General features: G+C 39.8%; 1 protein-coding gene across 8 annotated transcripts in view; it reads right to left on the bottom strand.

Moving 5' to 3' along the window:
- The window catches only part of greb1 (growth regulating estrogen receptor binding 1), a 266,669-nt gene that overhangs the window by 75,253 nt on the left and 174,115 nt on the right, over positions 1-17,301 (bottom strand). For 5 of the 8 annotated variants that reach the window (XM_069886310.1, XM_069886304.1, XM_069886306.1 and 2 more), the window contains 5 exons: positions 10,424-10,546; positions 8,538-8,735; positions 6,336-6,513; positions 4,714-4,737; positions 1,835-2,021 (listed from right to left, as the gene is read on the bottom strand). In XM_069886310.1, coding sequence (XP_069742411.1) covers positions 1,835-2,021; positions 4,714-4,737; positions 6,336-6,513; positions 8,538-8,735; positions 10,424-10,546 — 710 coding nt within the window. The remainder of the gene's footprint in view (positions 1-1,834; positions 2,022-4,713; positions 4,738-6,335; positions 6,514-8,537; positions 8,736-10,423; positions 10,547-17,301) is intronic. The other 3 variants (XM_069886308.1, XM_069886309.1, XM_069886305.1) reach the window with 2 other exon arrangements.

Genomic DNA, 17,301 nt, shown 5'->3' with positions numbered 1-17,301 from the left:
AAGTGATGACCTTTCTGCACTTACGGCCTGTGTTTGCTAGATGGCCACTGACCCTATGAGAGGGTTTGTTCTCCCTTTAACAGGTCTTGTATTTCATCCTGCAGGGTGTCTAGCCACCCTCCACACCAAGCAACCCTGGTGGGGAAGCTGGTTTAGTCGCCGACCTCCCGGCCATGTGACAGGTAGCAGTGGGGTTATCTGGTACCAGTAGCACTCAGACGAGTGACATGACATCACTACAGCATAGGACACTACAGCACAGAAAACAGGTCATTTGGCTCTTTTAGTCCATACTGAAATATAACTGACAGTCTGATCGAAGTGCACCTAGTCCATAACCCTCCAAATCTCTCCCATACATGTATCTATCCAATTTATTCTTAAAACTTAAGAGTGAGCCCGCATTTACCACGTCAGATGGCAAAAGTTCCCTCTTTCCCAAAAACCTTTCCCCTTTCACCCTAAAGCCATGTCTTCTCATATTCTAAGTGGAAAGAGCCTACTCACATTTACTCTGTCAATACCCCTCATAATTTTGAAAAGTATCAAATTTCCACTCATTCTTCAACTTTCCAAGGAATAAAGTCCTAACCTGTTTAATCTTTCCCTGCAACTCAACTCCTGAAGACCCAGCAACATCCTAGTAAATCTTCTCTGCACTCTTTCAATCTTATTGATGTCCTTTCAGCAGTTTGGTGACCAGAACTGCACGTAATACTCCAAATTTGGCCTCACCAATGTCTTATGCAACCCTGCCATAACAACCCAACACCTGTACACAATACTTTGATTTATGAAGGCCAAGATGCCAAAAGGTTTCTTTACAACTCTATCTACCTGTGACACCAATTTTAGGGAATTATGTAACTGTATTCCCAGAACCCTTTGTTCCTCCACACTCCTCAGTGCCCTACCATTTACTGAGCATGTCCTACCTTGATTTGTCCTTTCAAAATGCAACACCTCACACTTGTCTGCATTAAATTCCATCTGCCATTTTCTGGCCCATTTTTCCAGTTTGTCCAGATCCCTCTGCAAGCTTTGAAACCCTTCCTCAATGTCCTCAACACCTCTACTAGTGTCATCAGCAAACTTACTGATCCAATTTACCATATTATCATCCAGATCACTAATATATACAACAAACAATAATGCTCCCAACACTGATCCCTGAGGCACAACAGGATTTTTTAAATTTAAAATTTAAATTTTTTAATACTTATTAATTTGCGATGATACAAGAAGACATTCAAAAATCAGACAAAGTGATGAATTTTTAGACAGAGGTGGGTGAATGATAGGAGGAAATAAGAAAAAAATGGGGAAATGTAGCCACATGTCTCCAGCACTCGAGCCCAACTTTTGTTGGTTTCTATCCATCATCCACAAGCTTCTGCCTCAGGGCGGCACAGTTCGTGTAGCCATTAGCGCAATGCTATTACAGCACCATTGACCTGGGTTCAAATCCAGCACTGTCTGTGGAGTTTCTATATCCTCCCCATGTCTGTGTGGGTTTCCTCTGTGTTCCGGTTTCCTCCCAGCCTTCAAAACCTACCAGGATCATAGGTTAATTAAAGTATTTGGCCAGCACAGGCTCATGGGCCAGAAGGGCCTGCAGCCATGCTGTATGTCTAAATTAAATAAATAGAAATTTTGCCTGACCCATAGGAAAAAGAATCTCAGGGTTGCATGTGATGTCATGTATGTACTCTGACAATAATTCTGAACTTTGAACTTTATAATTCAGTAAAATGGATTCTGACTTCTTAATCTGCACTATAGCAACACTGACAAGTATTATACATTAGGAATGGTAAGCACCAGTAACATTTACATTGTTCCAGGATGAAGGCCAATGGATCTCATTATAGGGGCTGATGCAGGTCTGCTGTGTTTGGAAAGCAAAGGGGAAAGATGTGACTTGGAGTGTTAAGACGTTCAGTGCATCTTTCATTTCCTTGCAGTTTACGATTCGGTCTGCTAGGCCCAGGAATGGTTCATTTTGTGGAACTGTTCCTCCACTAGAATCAAGACAAAAGCATAAGAGTGTGAACTAATGACATCATTCAGTATATATAAATCCTGATGCAACAAAGTGACATACAAGGGTCCAGCGAGTGTAAGTAAAATATAAGGCAAACAATTTCCAAAAAAAAATGCTGGTTGTTTGTTTAGAGAGTAAAATGTGGCAGATTAAAGAGCAACCACCATGAATTATTTTAAAAAGATAAAGTATTCATTTGCCACAGGCAAATTGTTGACTGTGCAGATAAATGAAAAATTATTTTTTCATTCATTGAAACATAATATAATGTTCCAGAAAAGTGTTGCACAATTTATGCAGATTTGGGTACTGGTGTTGCATGAACATGCTTCACAAACATCAAAAATAAAAATTCACAACAAGTCGGGACTAATTCAATCAGCAACTGGGTGATTGATTCATACCACTTGTAAAATTACATTGTTGTTTCTCTGCACCCAAGCAATCATTTAATTTTACTCATTCTCACCACCAATATTCAAGAGCAAACAAATCACCATATAACCAGATCAGTTCATCGCATTCTTCTTGTCAATTCAAGACTTGAACTTGATACTTTGCTGAATGATTTAAAAAGCAACACAGATACAGCCTTTCAGATAAAATATTAAAATAAAAATCAAGTTGTTGTTGACATAGACTTTAACCAACAAGCGGCAGCAAATTAAAAGATAATGGATCCAAAGCAAGGAAGATCACAGCACAAGTACAAGGTAACCTCCTATGTCTTTAATTAATCCTTCAAAGACAGTGATGGCTGGAAGCATGAACAATTATTGTGGGCCAAGATGTACACATGTCTTTCTCTAGCCCCAGAAACCAACATTAGTACTCCCTGAGCCTTTCCTTCCTCTCTTCTCATTTTCCCTAAATATTTATTTCTTCCTTGGATCACTCCATCACTCCAAATAATGATCTTGCCTAATTCCTGCCAGGAAGAGACAAAAAGCAGAAGATGGCCATCATCACAAGCACCGAATAATAATCCCACTTATAGTTCATGTTAGATCTTATCCAAGTGGCTTCTGCCTATGTACCTCAGAATAAATTATATCTCTAACCTGAGACATCCAGTGGTATTATAGCAAATCCAGGCAGCATGTTTGGGCATAGAGTTCGTACAACACCATTGCAGTGCCAGCAATCGGGTTTGGCGTTCTAATCCCACGCTGTTGGTACATTCTCCCCATGTCTGCATTGGTTTTCCCCGGGGGCTCCAGTTTCCTTCCATCATTCAAAATGTACCTGAAGTTGTAGGTTAATTTGGTGCATTTGGGTAGCATAGGCTTGAAGGTCAAAATGGTTTGTTGCTGTGCTCTATGTCTAAATTTTTAAAATTTAAATCCCATGTGGATTTCCAGATCTCTGATTTTTTAGCCAATTTCTATCACTATTTCCAGAGAAAAGAGGTGAAAATTATTTTTCACTGTTCCAATTTTGTTTATTTTTGCAGAAAATTAATTATACTTATTTTAAGGCATAAAAATTTATGTACGAAACAAAATTGAAGAACAAAAAATTGGTAATCTTATTGGGAACCAAGAAACTTCAGCAAATAGGTGTAAAGTTTCAACGATGAGTGTGGCATCACAGGTTAGATGGTGGAAGAACATTAATAAAAGCAGCCATTTCACACTTTTCCAATTTTCCAGGACTCATCTAGGTGGCTAGTGTTGAAAAAATACAACTGAGATTTTTGTTTAACGCGAAGACTGAAGTATACTGTACTTTTAGGTTCATGGTACTCTGCTCAGGTTATGTCATAATGGATCAAAGTTATCAACTATGCTTTTTACACAGTCACTTGGTGGCTTTTTTATGCTATGCCTTGCTGTGTAAAAAAGCACACTGACCTAGCATTATGCCAGTTTTGTTCAGTTCAGTGTAAATGACCAAAGTTGGCTTAATGCCAGGTCTTCCTTGGGGAAATATCGCAGAATTTCTGTCAAAAAAACACTAACACTGACACCAGTAAGAAAACATGGAGAAATACTTCACTATCTTGGGCACATTACTTTCACCTCAATTAAGCAGAAATAACAAACATATAAGTAACTCTCCAGTTCATTTTATGAAGAATGGATATAGACATCAGTTTTATTGTTAAGTTTTCTCCTCAATTTATCCTGTCTGCAAAGTATTTAAATCTTATCTCTGTTCTTGTGTAATATGGATACTTTCAATTTAACATTGAAGCCACTTACAAGTGGCTTCACAGAATCAGTCCAAGGTGCTCATCCAGAGACATACTTTAGTAATTTAAAACTCAGTAGAATGCTGTACCTCCACACACCAGCAACAACATTAGAGCATCAAAGAGGTGGCCTTTATAAGTTGCATAGCCAAGGTGAAGTGCAAAATGCAACAGTTTGCAACCCAATGTTGAAAGGCTTTTGTAATTGTAGCTGGATATTTCAGAGAATGCAAAACATTAAAATCCATGTAACGTGAGAATAGAATTACTTTCTAAAACCTGTCAATTAGGCTTATTGTTTCAATAAATGTGTCTTGATAAATATCAAAGAGCATAATTCAGGGAAAGCACATAATTATACATGCTGGGACTTCATTCCATAATTTCCAACATTCACATTTTCGTAATTCTGCCTCTTGTTGGGTCGTAAGAGTAAGTGCTGTTGTATTACGACAGAAGAGGGGATGAAATTTACCTTAAGTTCATGTTGGTATCCCTGCTGAAAAAAGAAAATTGTCAAAACTTAGTAATAATGCAAGTTTTTCCATACTCTTCGCATTGTCAGGTAATTTTGTGGATGTCATTCTCATCTGCAAATGCCAGAATGAAGCTTGTATAATATTTTTGAATGTCTCCTGGTGGTGTCACAAAAAGCTGAAACTACAAATTCCTGGCAGTAGTTGAATAGGGCTAATATTCCAAAATTAAATGAGGCCCTGCCTCCTCCCAACAATCTAAAGGGTCCAAAGGCATTTTGCAAAGGAGGAATGCACCAGTGGTTTGGACAACATTCCTCTCTCTCCAACAAAAAGAATTGATACATACGAGACAATGCCAAAATAAGTCAACACGATTCCATCCATTATAATCTCTGTTTAACTAAAAGTTGTGGCACATTCTGAGAAAAGATGCTGCAAAAATCTCTTCCTTTTTCTCCTGAGAAATATTGGCTAATATCCCTTGAAGGTTAATCATCAAATTTCCAAAAGCATTGAGATGACGTACTTTGAGATATATCCAAGAGACACAGCAAGACAAGCCTTCAGTTACGTATGGAATAAGTGTTAGACTTGCTTCAGTGACTGTGATAATGCACATCAGTAGTGGCAATGCACTAATTATTTTTACTTAGGAAAACACTGTTTAGGACTTTACACTGAACCCTGAAGCACAATTTGATATTTTAAAAGGAAAGACGTCATCAGAGTCAACAGCGAGGACTATAGGGAATGGGAAGGTACATACATTTAATTGGGTCAGTCAAAACAATAATCTGAGAATGAAAAAAGCAATGACAAATAACATCTGAATCAAATAAAAAAGTTAGACATCCCACAGATCCTATTCAGGTGTTCAGGGCATATTTTACGATTGTAACAAAAGAAAATTTTGTTCTGTAACTTTCTGTACACTTGGAATTCCCACTGCTGATGCCATCATTCAGCACAATCCTGAACAGAGGATGTGACTGGGATATCTGAATGGCAGCTTTATTTACAATAGTAATTGATCACAAGACTGAGATTACAATCATCTCTATATTTCAAGGAACATTTTCATCCCTGAAGGATTAAAGAGGTTTTTTATATGTCACAATTATATACTCAGATGTAGAAAGCACCATTAACATGACAGATATCATGCAACTCAACTGCCTATGTCAAAGAAATTTAAAATCAAGAGCAAAGATGAGCAGCTCTGACACCATCAGTGAAAGTTTCAAAACTGATCCAACGTATGAAAGCAGTATTACAGGACTTTATCTCAAGTGAAAGTAGCAGGAGCCCCATGGTCACCACTGGTTGGCAACAGTTAGGATTAAGTACACTTTAACCTCAGACACCAAAAAAGCAATCACAGCGTGTGACATATCCAAGGGCAATCTCACTTATGCATCAAAATGAATGGGACGTAAAAAGTGAATGATTCCATTTTGATATAAATTCTGCAAACCAAATTTTCATTTGAAACAAATTATGCAAGCAAATGGAGAACATTTCAAATTAAGGACACAGTAGAGATACATTTAATGAAAAAGCAAAAGTCAACATTTTGTTCATAAAACTTCCAAAAGTGAAAAACATTTCATACATTCACCTTGTCAAATCCCAATGTGCATGGTCATGGATCAGTATGAATAACGTGTAAGGACTGTTTAATACATTTTGCTGAAAAGCTTCAAACTTGCTCTGATCTTCTACAGCAAGTTTCATTACATGTTCTGCACACTTATTTGCAACAAATACTGCCTCCAATCCAAGTTCTTCCAAGATCCCTGGAAAACACAGGTAAACCAGCAGGTCACATTTCAGTGAAACTAAAAGCAATATTTTGTTTTTCAAATTAAAAATATTCCTCTGAAAATGATTGTGAAAGATTGGCATCTGTTAACATGTCATGAACATCAAGTAATTATCAAATGCGTCTCTTGTTTGAGAGGAAAGATCTTTATAAAAATCACATTTTTTTTTAATGTTGGAGATGCCCTTCTGCAAATAACAACAATCCACGTCAAATGTACTTCACTAAATATTATCAGGGTTAAAGTGATTTAACATTAGGCCTTTTCACACTGCCATGTAAAATGGGGAACCCTCCCATGAATCGGTGGTGTGAAAATGCCAGCCTGGGTCCGTGGTTCTAAGAGATAGGGCCGTGGACCCGGGTAATTTTCCTGGACCACCCTCTCACAGTGGTGTGAATCGGCAAATGGCCCAGCAGGGGAAGTGTCGTGATGTCAGCGCGTGCATGCTGCGTCAGATAGGAGATTAAAATAAAGAATCATACCACAGAAATCCTGACAACTGCAGGCTGTTTTGGGGCCACTCCAGCATCTCACGGCAGTGGCTCAATGTGCGATCAATGGCCATCCTCATTACCCATTTTCCCCCATACAGCTGGAACCGCTCTGTATTTCCCAGAAGTCGGCCACTGATCCCACATTGCACCTCCATTGCAAAGTGCTGAAGCGGGGTGGGGGAGGGGGGGGGGGTGGAGACACGATGGATGGCTGGGGGGCAACAGACAGCTGGGAATGTTTCATTAAATGTTTGGACCATATCACCAAATCATTTAATGCTGATTGGGGAATTGGGCAAAGACACATGTGCTAACGTGATGATGAAATAAACACCCCTTATCCAGGTCACATATCAGTGAAGGTCAGTTTGAATAAACAATGGGGAGCGACATAAAGGTTCAATTCTGTGATCCTGAGAACTCTGGTTAAAGTAGCCTCTTCATCCTGTAAGTGCTTAACGCTTCATCCCTGGGGGCGGAACCCCCCTAAATTGCTGGGGAGGGCAAATTCCAGGGATTTTGGACTGAGGTGTGAAAGGCCAGGGAGGTCCTGCCTTCCCGGAAATTTCACCTGGGTCCAAGTAGAGTCACCGCTCGCCTACATAGTGAAAAGGCCTAGTAAGAGCTATTTTGTATGTCTTGACGTGGAGGATGACAAGAAGGAGAAGTGCAAGGAGGGATCTTACATTGTGGCCCTTACCCACTCTGTTGTTTAGGGTGCACTTCTCCTCTGTGCAATTTACTGAGGATCAAACAATCATGTGACTACATGAGGAAGGGGTTCCAAAAGCAGTGCTTAGTTTGTCTCTGTGGATCTGATTACAAAGCATTCCATGCCTAAATTCTGCATTGTTCAGGAGGGAAGCGCCAATAAAACAGTCATATCACAAATCACAGGCAATGCTCATCTCCAACAAAGAAGTGGCCTTTGACATTCAAGTTAAACATGAACCAAAAACTTAATTGGCCCAAAAATACAGTGGTTAGCCCAAGAAGCCTGCAGCAAATGAATTGCATCCTGATTGCTTCAAGATTTTCCGCTCACAAACCAGCTCAAATAACTGAAACTCATCCACTACCCTAAATATTCATTTTCTTCCCTGCCAGAGCTCGGTAGCTATATTATGCGTCATCTACAAAATGCACAGCAGCTACTCACTTCGGTTCTTCCCAAACTCACAAGCTCTTTGACAAGAAAGGGTCAGGGGCAGCAAATGTGGGAGGACCATCATCGATAGATGGAACACCATCCTGACTTGGGAATGTATGAACGTAACAGTTATGTTGCTAGGTTAGATAGTGGAATTCCCTATCCAACAATAGTACAGGAGCACCTTCACTTGAAGTGATTAAAGAAATGACTCACCACCTGCTTTTATGAAGCAAATATGAATGAGCAATAAATGCTGGCCTTGACAGTAAAATATAAAGTTATATATTACATCTGTAAACTTAAACTTGAAAGATGAATTTAATAGGTGCTTCAAATTGTAATGTTACCTGACTGCCTGACACGTAGCACCGTCTGCTGGTAAGCTACTTCTGATGGAGGCACCAAAATTAGGAAGTCGACTTTCTCGAAGGAACCCAGATCTAGATTTTGTGTCCCAGAATCAGCAATAGCACATAGGTGAGATAATAGCTTTCGAGCCATAGCAAGTTGAATGGGATGAATCTGACATGTTTCTTTGTTTGAAGCTATGGCGAGTGGGGAAATAAAAAATTAAAAGGAAAAAATTCATCACTGCTTTTTAAATTTCAATTTATTTGGTTATTGAACATGACATACTAAACCGAAAACCAAAGCTAATAATTATACAGAATACATTTTATCCCTTGTATCATCGTAGCAGGTGAGTCAGAACAAAACATTGAGAGATTCCCTCAATTTTTAAAAATTATGCGTGATTCCAACTATATCATGAATATTCATTGTCAAAATTCACCAACTAAAATCATTTACTTCCATTCTTCTCTGACTGCCACTCCACTTCTCCCACATGCCCTAATTCAAGTCTTTCCATCTCCTTCTTTCTCTTTGCGTCACTTTTCTTTTTACGTATTCATTCATTGGGTGAAGAGTCATTGTTGACCACTAAATAGCTATGAAATAGAAGAAGTGGATGGAAACCACTCACTTGCAATGCACAGAAATGCTGGAGACACTCAGCAGGTCATGCAGCCCCCATAGGATGTAAAGGGTAACTAATGATTCTGACCTGAGCCCTGCATTGGGAATTAAACTGCCTTTTATTTCCTATGGATGCTGTGTGACTTGCTGAATTTCCTCAGTGCTTTTGTGTATTGAACTAGACACCAGCATCTAGAGATTTTCTTGTTTGAACAGAAATCACTCGCCTTGGAGTGTCTCAGTGACAACCTGATACTTTCACTGTTGCCATTACTAATAGTAGACATTTATTCCATATTTTTGCTTTAATTATTGAAAATTTGATTCCCCAGGTGTTTTACTTGGATTCCAGTTTATCCTTGATGAAATATCAAGCCCACCCCTTAACCACTTTGCATCTTCATTACTCTCTCTCTCTCTCTCTCTCTCTCTCTCTCTCTCTCTCCCTCAGGCCATATTTGCATCACACTGCTCTAAGTTGATCTCTTTTGCTTCCTGTGTTGGGAATTCATATTTTGTTCCTTGCACTGCACTATTCAGTCAAAAATAAATTTCTCCAGGGAGAAATTTTCACAAATGCCACTGGCTGGTAAAAGACATGACTAGTTGGTAAGAATGAGAAATTTATAATCTGTAATACTCCATCGCTTAAATTGAAAAAATATATAATCATAAGTGATGGCCTCTATTTTCCAATTTAGAAAACATGCAAGCTCACAGTTTACCTATACATAATTTCAATTGTTTGATGTGCTGTTCCAGAAAATAAATGTTAGCATTAATCTTTTTTTGAATCTGAACCTAAATGTTTTGAAAAGAAAGAATTTAAGAAATTAGAGTGGATCACATAACCTTTCACAACTGGTCCATTTTTCTCATAACCCTCAATTTCCCAAGTATTTAAAAGCATATTTATCTCAGCCTTGGATAAAATTGTGCCTCAGTTTGCATAACTCTCTGGGGTTAAAGAATTCCAAACTTTCACAGCCCTTAATACATTAATCTTGATATCCTTCTTGTGGCTGACTCCTGATCATGAGAACATATGCCCTTATTCAGAAGGGAAAGCATCCTTGCAATATCCAACCCGATGAGTCTTTTCAGCATTGTATTTTTCCATGGACTTGCCTATCATTCTAAATTCCAGGGCCAGGTTGTTTCATCTTTCTTCACAGGGAAGCTCGTGATCATGCTGGAAATCAATCGACTGAAACATGATTTCACATTCTAACTGATAGGAATTCACAATGCTCACCTGAACAAATAGTTGGCCTTTGAGCTAAAACATCATCAAATTTCTTCAATGGAGAAGTGAAATTTGAGTCTTCACCATTCCCTCTCAGATTGCACTTTTCTAAAAGTGTGTCAGGGTCTCCATCTGGAACAAATATGAACAGTAACCAAAAACATCTGGTAAATAAATGCAGTTTGAAGTTTAATTAGTAGAATAAACTAATATCCACATTGTTTATTTTCATTTCTCTTGCATTGAAATATACTTTGGAATCACCTTTTCCATCATAGTATGCAAGTAGTTTTGTCAAATTTGATCATGGAAAAACAAATTTTAAAAAGCACTCTCAAGCAGGTCCATTTGCCTAATCACAGACATGAAGGAGTCTTTCAAGTGTCCTTTTAGTTTGCTTTGAATACTCCCTTTCTCCTCAAATCAAAGATTTTGATATTTATCAAAAAAAGTCCAAAGGGTAAATTTCTTTCGCAGTCTCACTCTCCACATACTGTATACTTGTTAAATTAGAATGATATTTGTTGCCAAGGTTGAAATTTTGCTAAGTGTTACATGATAATTTTTTTGAAATGTAGAAGTTTTCCTTTTGGCTGTTGACCAGTTAAAGCATATGCTGGGATCCCATGAAAACTTACGGCATGAGCCCAAACAGTCTTCTCTCAGCTAACAAATTGGTATGCTCCACGCTGCACAACAGTTGGAAGAAGACCACAGTAAGTAATTTAGCTGGGGAAACTTCAATGTCCCATCACCACTGATCAAGGCAGTAGTCTTGAAGGATAATGCTGCCATACCAAGTTGGAGAACTAACTAAAGATGACTCCTGACCAATTTACCATGATAATAATGGCTGAATCGATCATCACATTACAATATGACACCCACACCATGCTAAATAGGATATTAGAATGATGGTGGCTGTCTTGAACCCTGCAGGAATGATGGGCTGCTACAGTGAGGTGTTGAAGATGTCCTTGAAGACCTCTGTCAATTGGTCTGTGCAGTCCTTCAATACCATACCAGATAGGGTTGTCTGGTCCCACTGCCTTGTGTGGGTTCACCTTAGATAAAGTTCTCCTCATCTCAGCCACAGCTATGCAGGGGGCACATTCAACAGGGGACACGGTGCTTTCTTTGGCATCATCCTGTTCTTCTCATCAAACACAGATGTTTATTCTGTCCAGAAGGGAGGCGACATTGTTCTTAACTTACAAGGTTGGCTTGTGATCTGTTACAGTCTTGATCTTGTCCTATGATTCTTCTACTTTACAATCTAGTTTTGTTCAGTTTTGGCTCCGTGAGCTCACCAGTGCAAGATTCTTTAGAATCTGGTGCAAAACAAAAAGGCTTGTTTCGACGTGCTCTGAATGTCACAGTATTCAATACAGGCACAATGAAACAGGTCGTCCAACACATACAGGATCCCAAGAGATTCCATGGGTATATTAAGAGCAAAAGGATAATGAAGGAGATAATAGATCCCCACGAGATGATGGATCAGATCTTAATGAACACCTCCCATCTGTATTTGTTATAAAGATGGTCATGTAGCAAAGGTATTGTGGCAAATTAGCAATTACAGTGCCCTCCATATGTTTAGGACAAGACACTTTTTTTCCTTTATTTGCCCCAGTGCTCCACAGTTTTAAATTGGCGCCTGATTGGAGACCTGTGACTCGTGGTCTGCCACTAGGATCTGTGTTTGGTTCACTATTGCTGGACATCCAAGTTATTGATAAATTGATATATTCACATGGTACATCATATATGTTTGTGGATGATACCAAAATTAGTGGTTTACTGGACAGTGGGGAGAGTCATTTAAGTTTTCAATGGGTGCTATATTAAATGGGGAAGTGGGCCTTGGAATGGCAGATTAATTTAACTGAAATGTGAGGTAATGTATTTTGTTTAGACACACAGCATTTTATTTAGGCCCATGAGCCTTTTCCACCCAAATAACCCAATTAACCAACAATCCCCATCCAATTTTTTTTATAAAAAGGTTTTATTATGCAAGTCAAACCAGGGCAGGATTTATATAATAAAAGGCAGGCCCAGGGGCATGTTGTGGAACAGAGGGAACTCGGGGTGCATGTATATATGGTTCACAAAGTGGTAAGGGCATTAAGCACAAAAGTGGAAATTTCTTGCAGTTTGCAGGGAAAGGGGAAGCCCTTAAAAGCACTAGTAAAGGTTGGTGTATTGTGTGAAACTGGTGAATTAATTGAACCCAATAGAGGAAGGGAAGCTCAAGTTGAATGACCACTAGGAGAGTGATCTAGCAGGAGAGTGTAACTTGGATGTTTTGGCTCAAGAAGATTTGGCAAGGAAAGGAAAAGGAAGAGGTGAAGATTTGACAACAGCTGCTGAGAAAAAAGTCACAGGTTTGAACAGGTAGGATGTTTGGGTGTATCTGTGCTGAGAGGAATTGTCCAGGCTTTGGTTTGGGAGGCTAAAGTAAGGCTTTTCCCTATTCAACAGAGAGAGAGAGCAGTGGAAATGGAATTTAGTACAATGGTATGCTCATCTTGTAGGATGTGGGATATCTGGGACACCGCAAGTGTCCCTGAAGACTTCACCTGCGAGAAGTGCACGTAGCTCCAGCTCCTTACAGAGTGTGACAGGGAATTGGAGCTGGATGAACTCTAGACCATTTGGGAGGCAGTCACAACTGGGAGGGAGGAGCCAGGAGAGGGGAAAGGCAATAGATAGTCTGTGCAGGGTAACCCTCTGGTCATTCCCCTCAATTACACATACAGTATACTGTTTTGGATAATGTTGAAGAGGGCATCCTACCGTGGAAATCCACATTGGTCATGTCATTGACACAGAGTTGACCTTTTAGCTCTGAAGAGAAAGGATGAGAAGAGGTGAACAATCGGGATAGGGGATTCAATGGTTAGGGAAACAGAGAGGATGTTCTTTGGACAAGATCAAGTCTCCTGGATGGTACTCTGCCTTCTAGGTGCCAAGGTCAGGGACATCTTGGATCAAGTCAATAGCATTCTTAAATGGGAAGGTGAGCAAACAAATGTTGTGGTCCATATAAGGACATATGTGGGTGGGAAGGGTAATAATTCATGTGCAGCAAATTCAGAGAAGATAGGTGCTAAGTTAAAGAAAAGGACCTGCAGGTCAGTGATTTCAGGTCCACTACCCATGTCACATGCTAGTTAGACTAAAAATAGGAGGATAATACAGCTAACAAGGTGGTGTAGGTGGGAGAGCTACACATTTCTGGATCATTGACCCCCCTTCTAGGGAAAGAGGAACCTGTATCAGTGGGGCAATTTGCTTCTGAACTAGAGGGGAACCAGTATCATTTTGGCAAGTTTTCCCAGATCGCTCTGGGGGGGGGGATTTAAACTCTAATTGATGAGGGGTGGAAGCCAGAGATCAGGTAGTAGAATGGTTATGGAAAAGTTGTTGTTAAGACAGCAAACAATGACAGAAGCAGTAAGGTTGTGCATGGTGGGAATAATGTTCTGAATTGCGTCTATTTCAATGCAATAAATGTTGTAGAAAATGGATGAGCTTTGAGCATATATCAGTACATGAAGTTATCATGTAGTAATCAATGAGCCTTGATTGTGAGAGGGTCAGGACTGGCAGCTGAATATTCCTTGCATTGGACATGGCAGAGAGGGAGGGATACAAGGGGAGGTGTGGCACTGTTAGTCAGGGAAAATGTCACAACAGTGCTCAGAGGACAGAATAGAGAGCTCATCAACTGAGGCTATATGTGTGGAACTGAGGAATGAGAAAGGGATAACTATGTTAATAGGATATTATAGACTGCTTAAAAGTCTGCAGGAATTTGAGGAACAAATTTGTGACAAGAGAGTAGACAGATGAAAGAAAGATACAGTTGTGATTTTAACTTTCCACATATTGACTGAGACTTCAATATTATAAAAGGGCTGTATGGGTTAGAATTTGTTGAATGTGTTCAGGAAAGTTTCCTTAATCAATATATAGAGGTCCAAACTAGAGAGTGCAATACTGGATCTCCTGGATCCAGATGTTATGTTGAAGTGGGAGGCCTTCACAGATGAAATGTTGAAAGTACAGAATTTGTATGTACCTGTCAAAATTAAAAGCAAGACTAATAGGTGTAAGGAAACTTGCTTTTCTAAAGATATTGAGGCCGTGGTTAAGAAGAATAAGGAAATGCATAAAAGGAATGGGCAGCAAGGAACAAATGAGGCACTTAACAAACATAAGAAATGCAAGTAAGCATTGGCAGACAAAGTGAAGGAAAGAAAATCCAAGGCTTTTACAGATATATTAAGAGCAGAAGGATTGCAAGGGATAAAATTGATTTCTTTGAAGACCAGAATGGTCATCTGTGCCAAAACAGATGGGAGAGAATTTAAATGGAATTTTAGCATCTGCATTTATTTTGGAGATGGACACTGAGTTGACAGAAGTAAGGCAAAACAGTAAAGGACATTGGAGAGAATGTAGAGGATAACGTGTTTGCTGTCTAAAAGCAAATAAGGGGGGGGGGGGGGAAATCCCCAGGGTCTGGCAAGATATTCCCTTGGATCTTGAGGGAGATTCATGGAGAAATTGCAAAGGCCCCAGCAGAGATATTTAAAGTGTTCTAAGCCACGGATGAGATGCTGGAGGATTGGAGGACAGCTAACGTTTTTCCATTGTTTACAAAAAGCTCTAAGAATAACCTGGGAAATTATGACCAAAGAGCCTGACATCAGCAGTGGTAAGTTATTGGATGCATTCTAAGAGACAAGCAATATAAGTATTTGGAAAGACAGGTATGGATAGTCAATCTGGCCTTGTGCATGATCAGGCTTGTCTAACCAACCTTCTGGAGCTTTTCAAGCAGCTAACAAGAAAAGGTGATGAAGGAAAGGAAGTGGATGTTTGACATGGTCCAGCATAGGAGGTTGGTCGAAAATGTTCAGTTGCTCGGTATTCAGATAAATTGGATTAGACATTGGCTTTGGAGGAGAAGCCAGAGAGTGGTCAAAAGCCCTTTTCACATTGGCTAACCACTATGCTGGCCGTTCAGTGAACAGGTTAAGGAAGCCAATTTTTCTGTTCACACTGGGCCACTGTTAACCAGTTCTCCGCATCCTTTCACACTCATCACAAGGCATAGGGAATAGGGGAGTCTATCCTCCACTGGTGAGGTCTGAGTGATGCATCGTTCAGTAGTGGATCTGCCCTAAATCCTGATCAATGTACTATGATCTTGTATTTTAACAAACTTAATCATGCCTAATTATGACATAATTAAGTGTTTTGTGAGCACAGTATGAACCCTCCAGCCCCTGTTGTTGTGCCGACCTTTATAAATGTATAGAGGACTGTGGAAAAGTGGTAGCGGCAAAAACACTCAATTTGTAAAAACTGTGGGAAAGAACAATGGCGGACCTGCCCTCCCAGAATTCCATGCGGCAGAGAAAGGGCTGTATGCACAGAGCACTCATGGAGAGGTTTCTCTGCCACACAGAATTTTGGGAGGGCAGGTCTGCCATCGTGCGCTCTCTCTCTCTCTCTCTCTCTTTCTCTCCCTCCTTGACTTTCCCACAGTCCTTTAGAAATTTATAAAGATTTATATAAGTTGGCAAAGTTTATACCTTTTTAATCTTTTGTTTCCTTTACGTTCCTGCTCTCATGCAAAAATGTCTTCAACACTTCACTATTTTGTCCCTGGATAGTCCATGTCCCTTTCACACTGAGCTTATCAGCACGCAGGTGTCAAATAACCCTGGGGATGATACAACCTACCTAGGCAGTTCATCCCCAGCGTGATTTGATGCCTGCATGCAGATTAAGGAGCTTTCACATTGGGCCCTTAACCGGTTACATTGGCCGTTAATCACTAGGACAAAGTGCCAGTGTGAAAGGAGCTATCGATAATTGCCCCTCGGACTGGGATCAGCAAGCTTGCAGATAACACAAAGATTGTAGGTGCAATGGACAACGAGAAAGAGTTTCAAATCTTGCAACTGAATCTGGGCCAGCTGTGAAATTGGGATGCAGACTGGCAGATGGAATTTAATGCAGAAAATTGTGAGGAGCTGCTCTTTTGGAGGACTAACCAAGGTTGGATATACACTATAAACGGTAGGACATTGAGGAATGCAGATGAACAGAGGGATCTGGAAATACAGATACATGATTTACTGAAAGTGGTGTCACAGGTAGATTAGGTCATAAAGAGAGCTTTTGGAATGTTGGCCTTCCTAAATCCAAGTACTGTTTATAGGCATTAGGATATTATGGTGGAGTTGTGCAAGACAACTGTGAGGCCAAATTTGAAGTAGTGTTTCCAACTTTGGTCATTTAACAACAGGAAAATTATCATTAAGATTCAAAAATTGGAGAAAACATTTACAAGGATGTTGCCAGGAATTGACAAGCTGAGTTATTGGAAAAGGCTGAATAAGTTAGGTCTTTATTCCCTAGAGTGAAAGAATGAGGGGAGAATTGTTGGAAGGATATAAAATTATGAAGGGAACAGATAGACTTAATGCAAGCCAACTTTTCCCACTAAGGTTGGGTGGAATTTCTAGAGGACATGGGTTAATGGTGAAAAGTGAAATGTTCAAGGGGAACATTGGGTGGAATTTCTTCTTGCAGGGAGTGGTGGATGTGAGTTTGATTTCCATGTTTAAGAAAATTTGAATAGGTATATAGATGGGAGAGGTTTGGAGGGCGTTGGCCCAGGTGAAGGTCAATGGGGCATGGTGAAATGATCATTTTGTATGGAGTCGATGGGCAAATGGGCCCAATTCTGTGTTGTAGTGTTCTTCGGTTCCAGTTGCAATACATTGGTGAGGTCGCATTTGGCACATTGTGTGAAATTCTGGCTGTCAATTTATAAACCGGTAAGGGTTCATAAAAGATTT

This window comes from Narcine bancroftii, chromosome 6 (assembly GCF_036971445.1).
Source record: "Narcine bancroftii isolate sNarBan1 chromosome 6, sNarBan1.hap1, whole genome shotgun sequence".
Taxonomy (NCBI): Eukaryota; Metazoa; Chordata; class Chondrichthyes; order Torpediniformes; family Narcinidae; genus Narcine; species Narcine bancroftii.
Note: the sequence above shows the minus strand (reverse complement) of the source record. Positions and strands in the feature narration are given on the sequence as shown.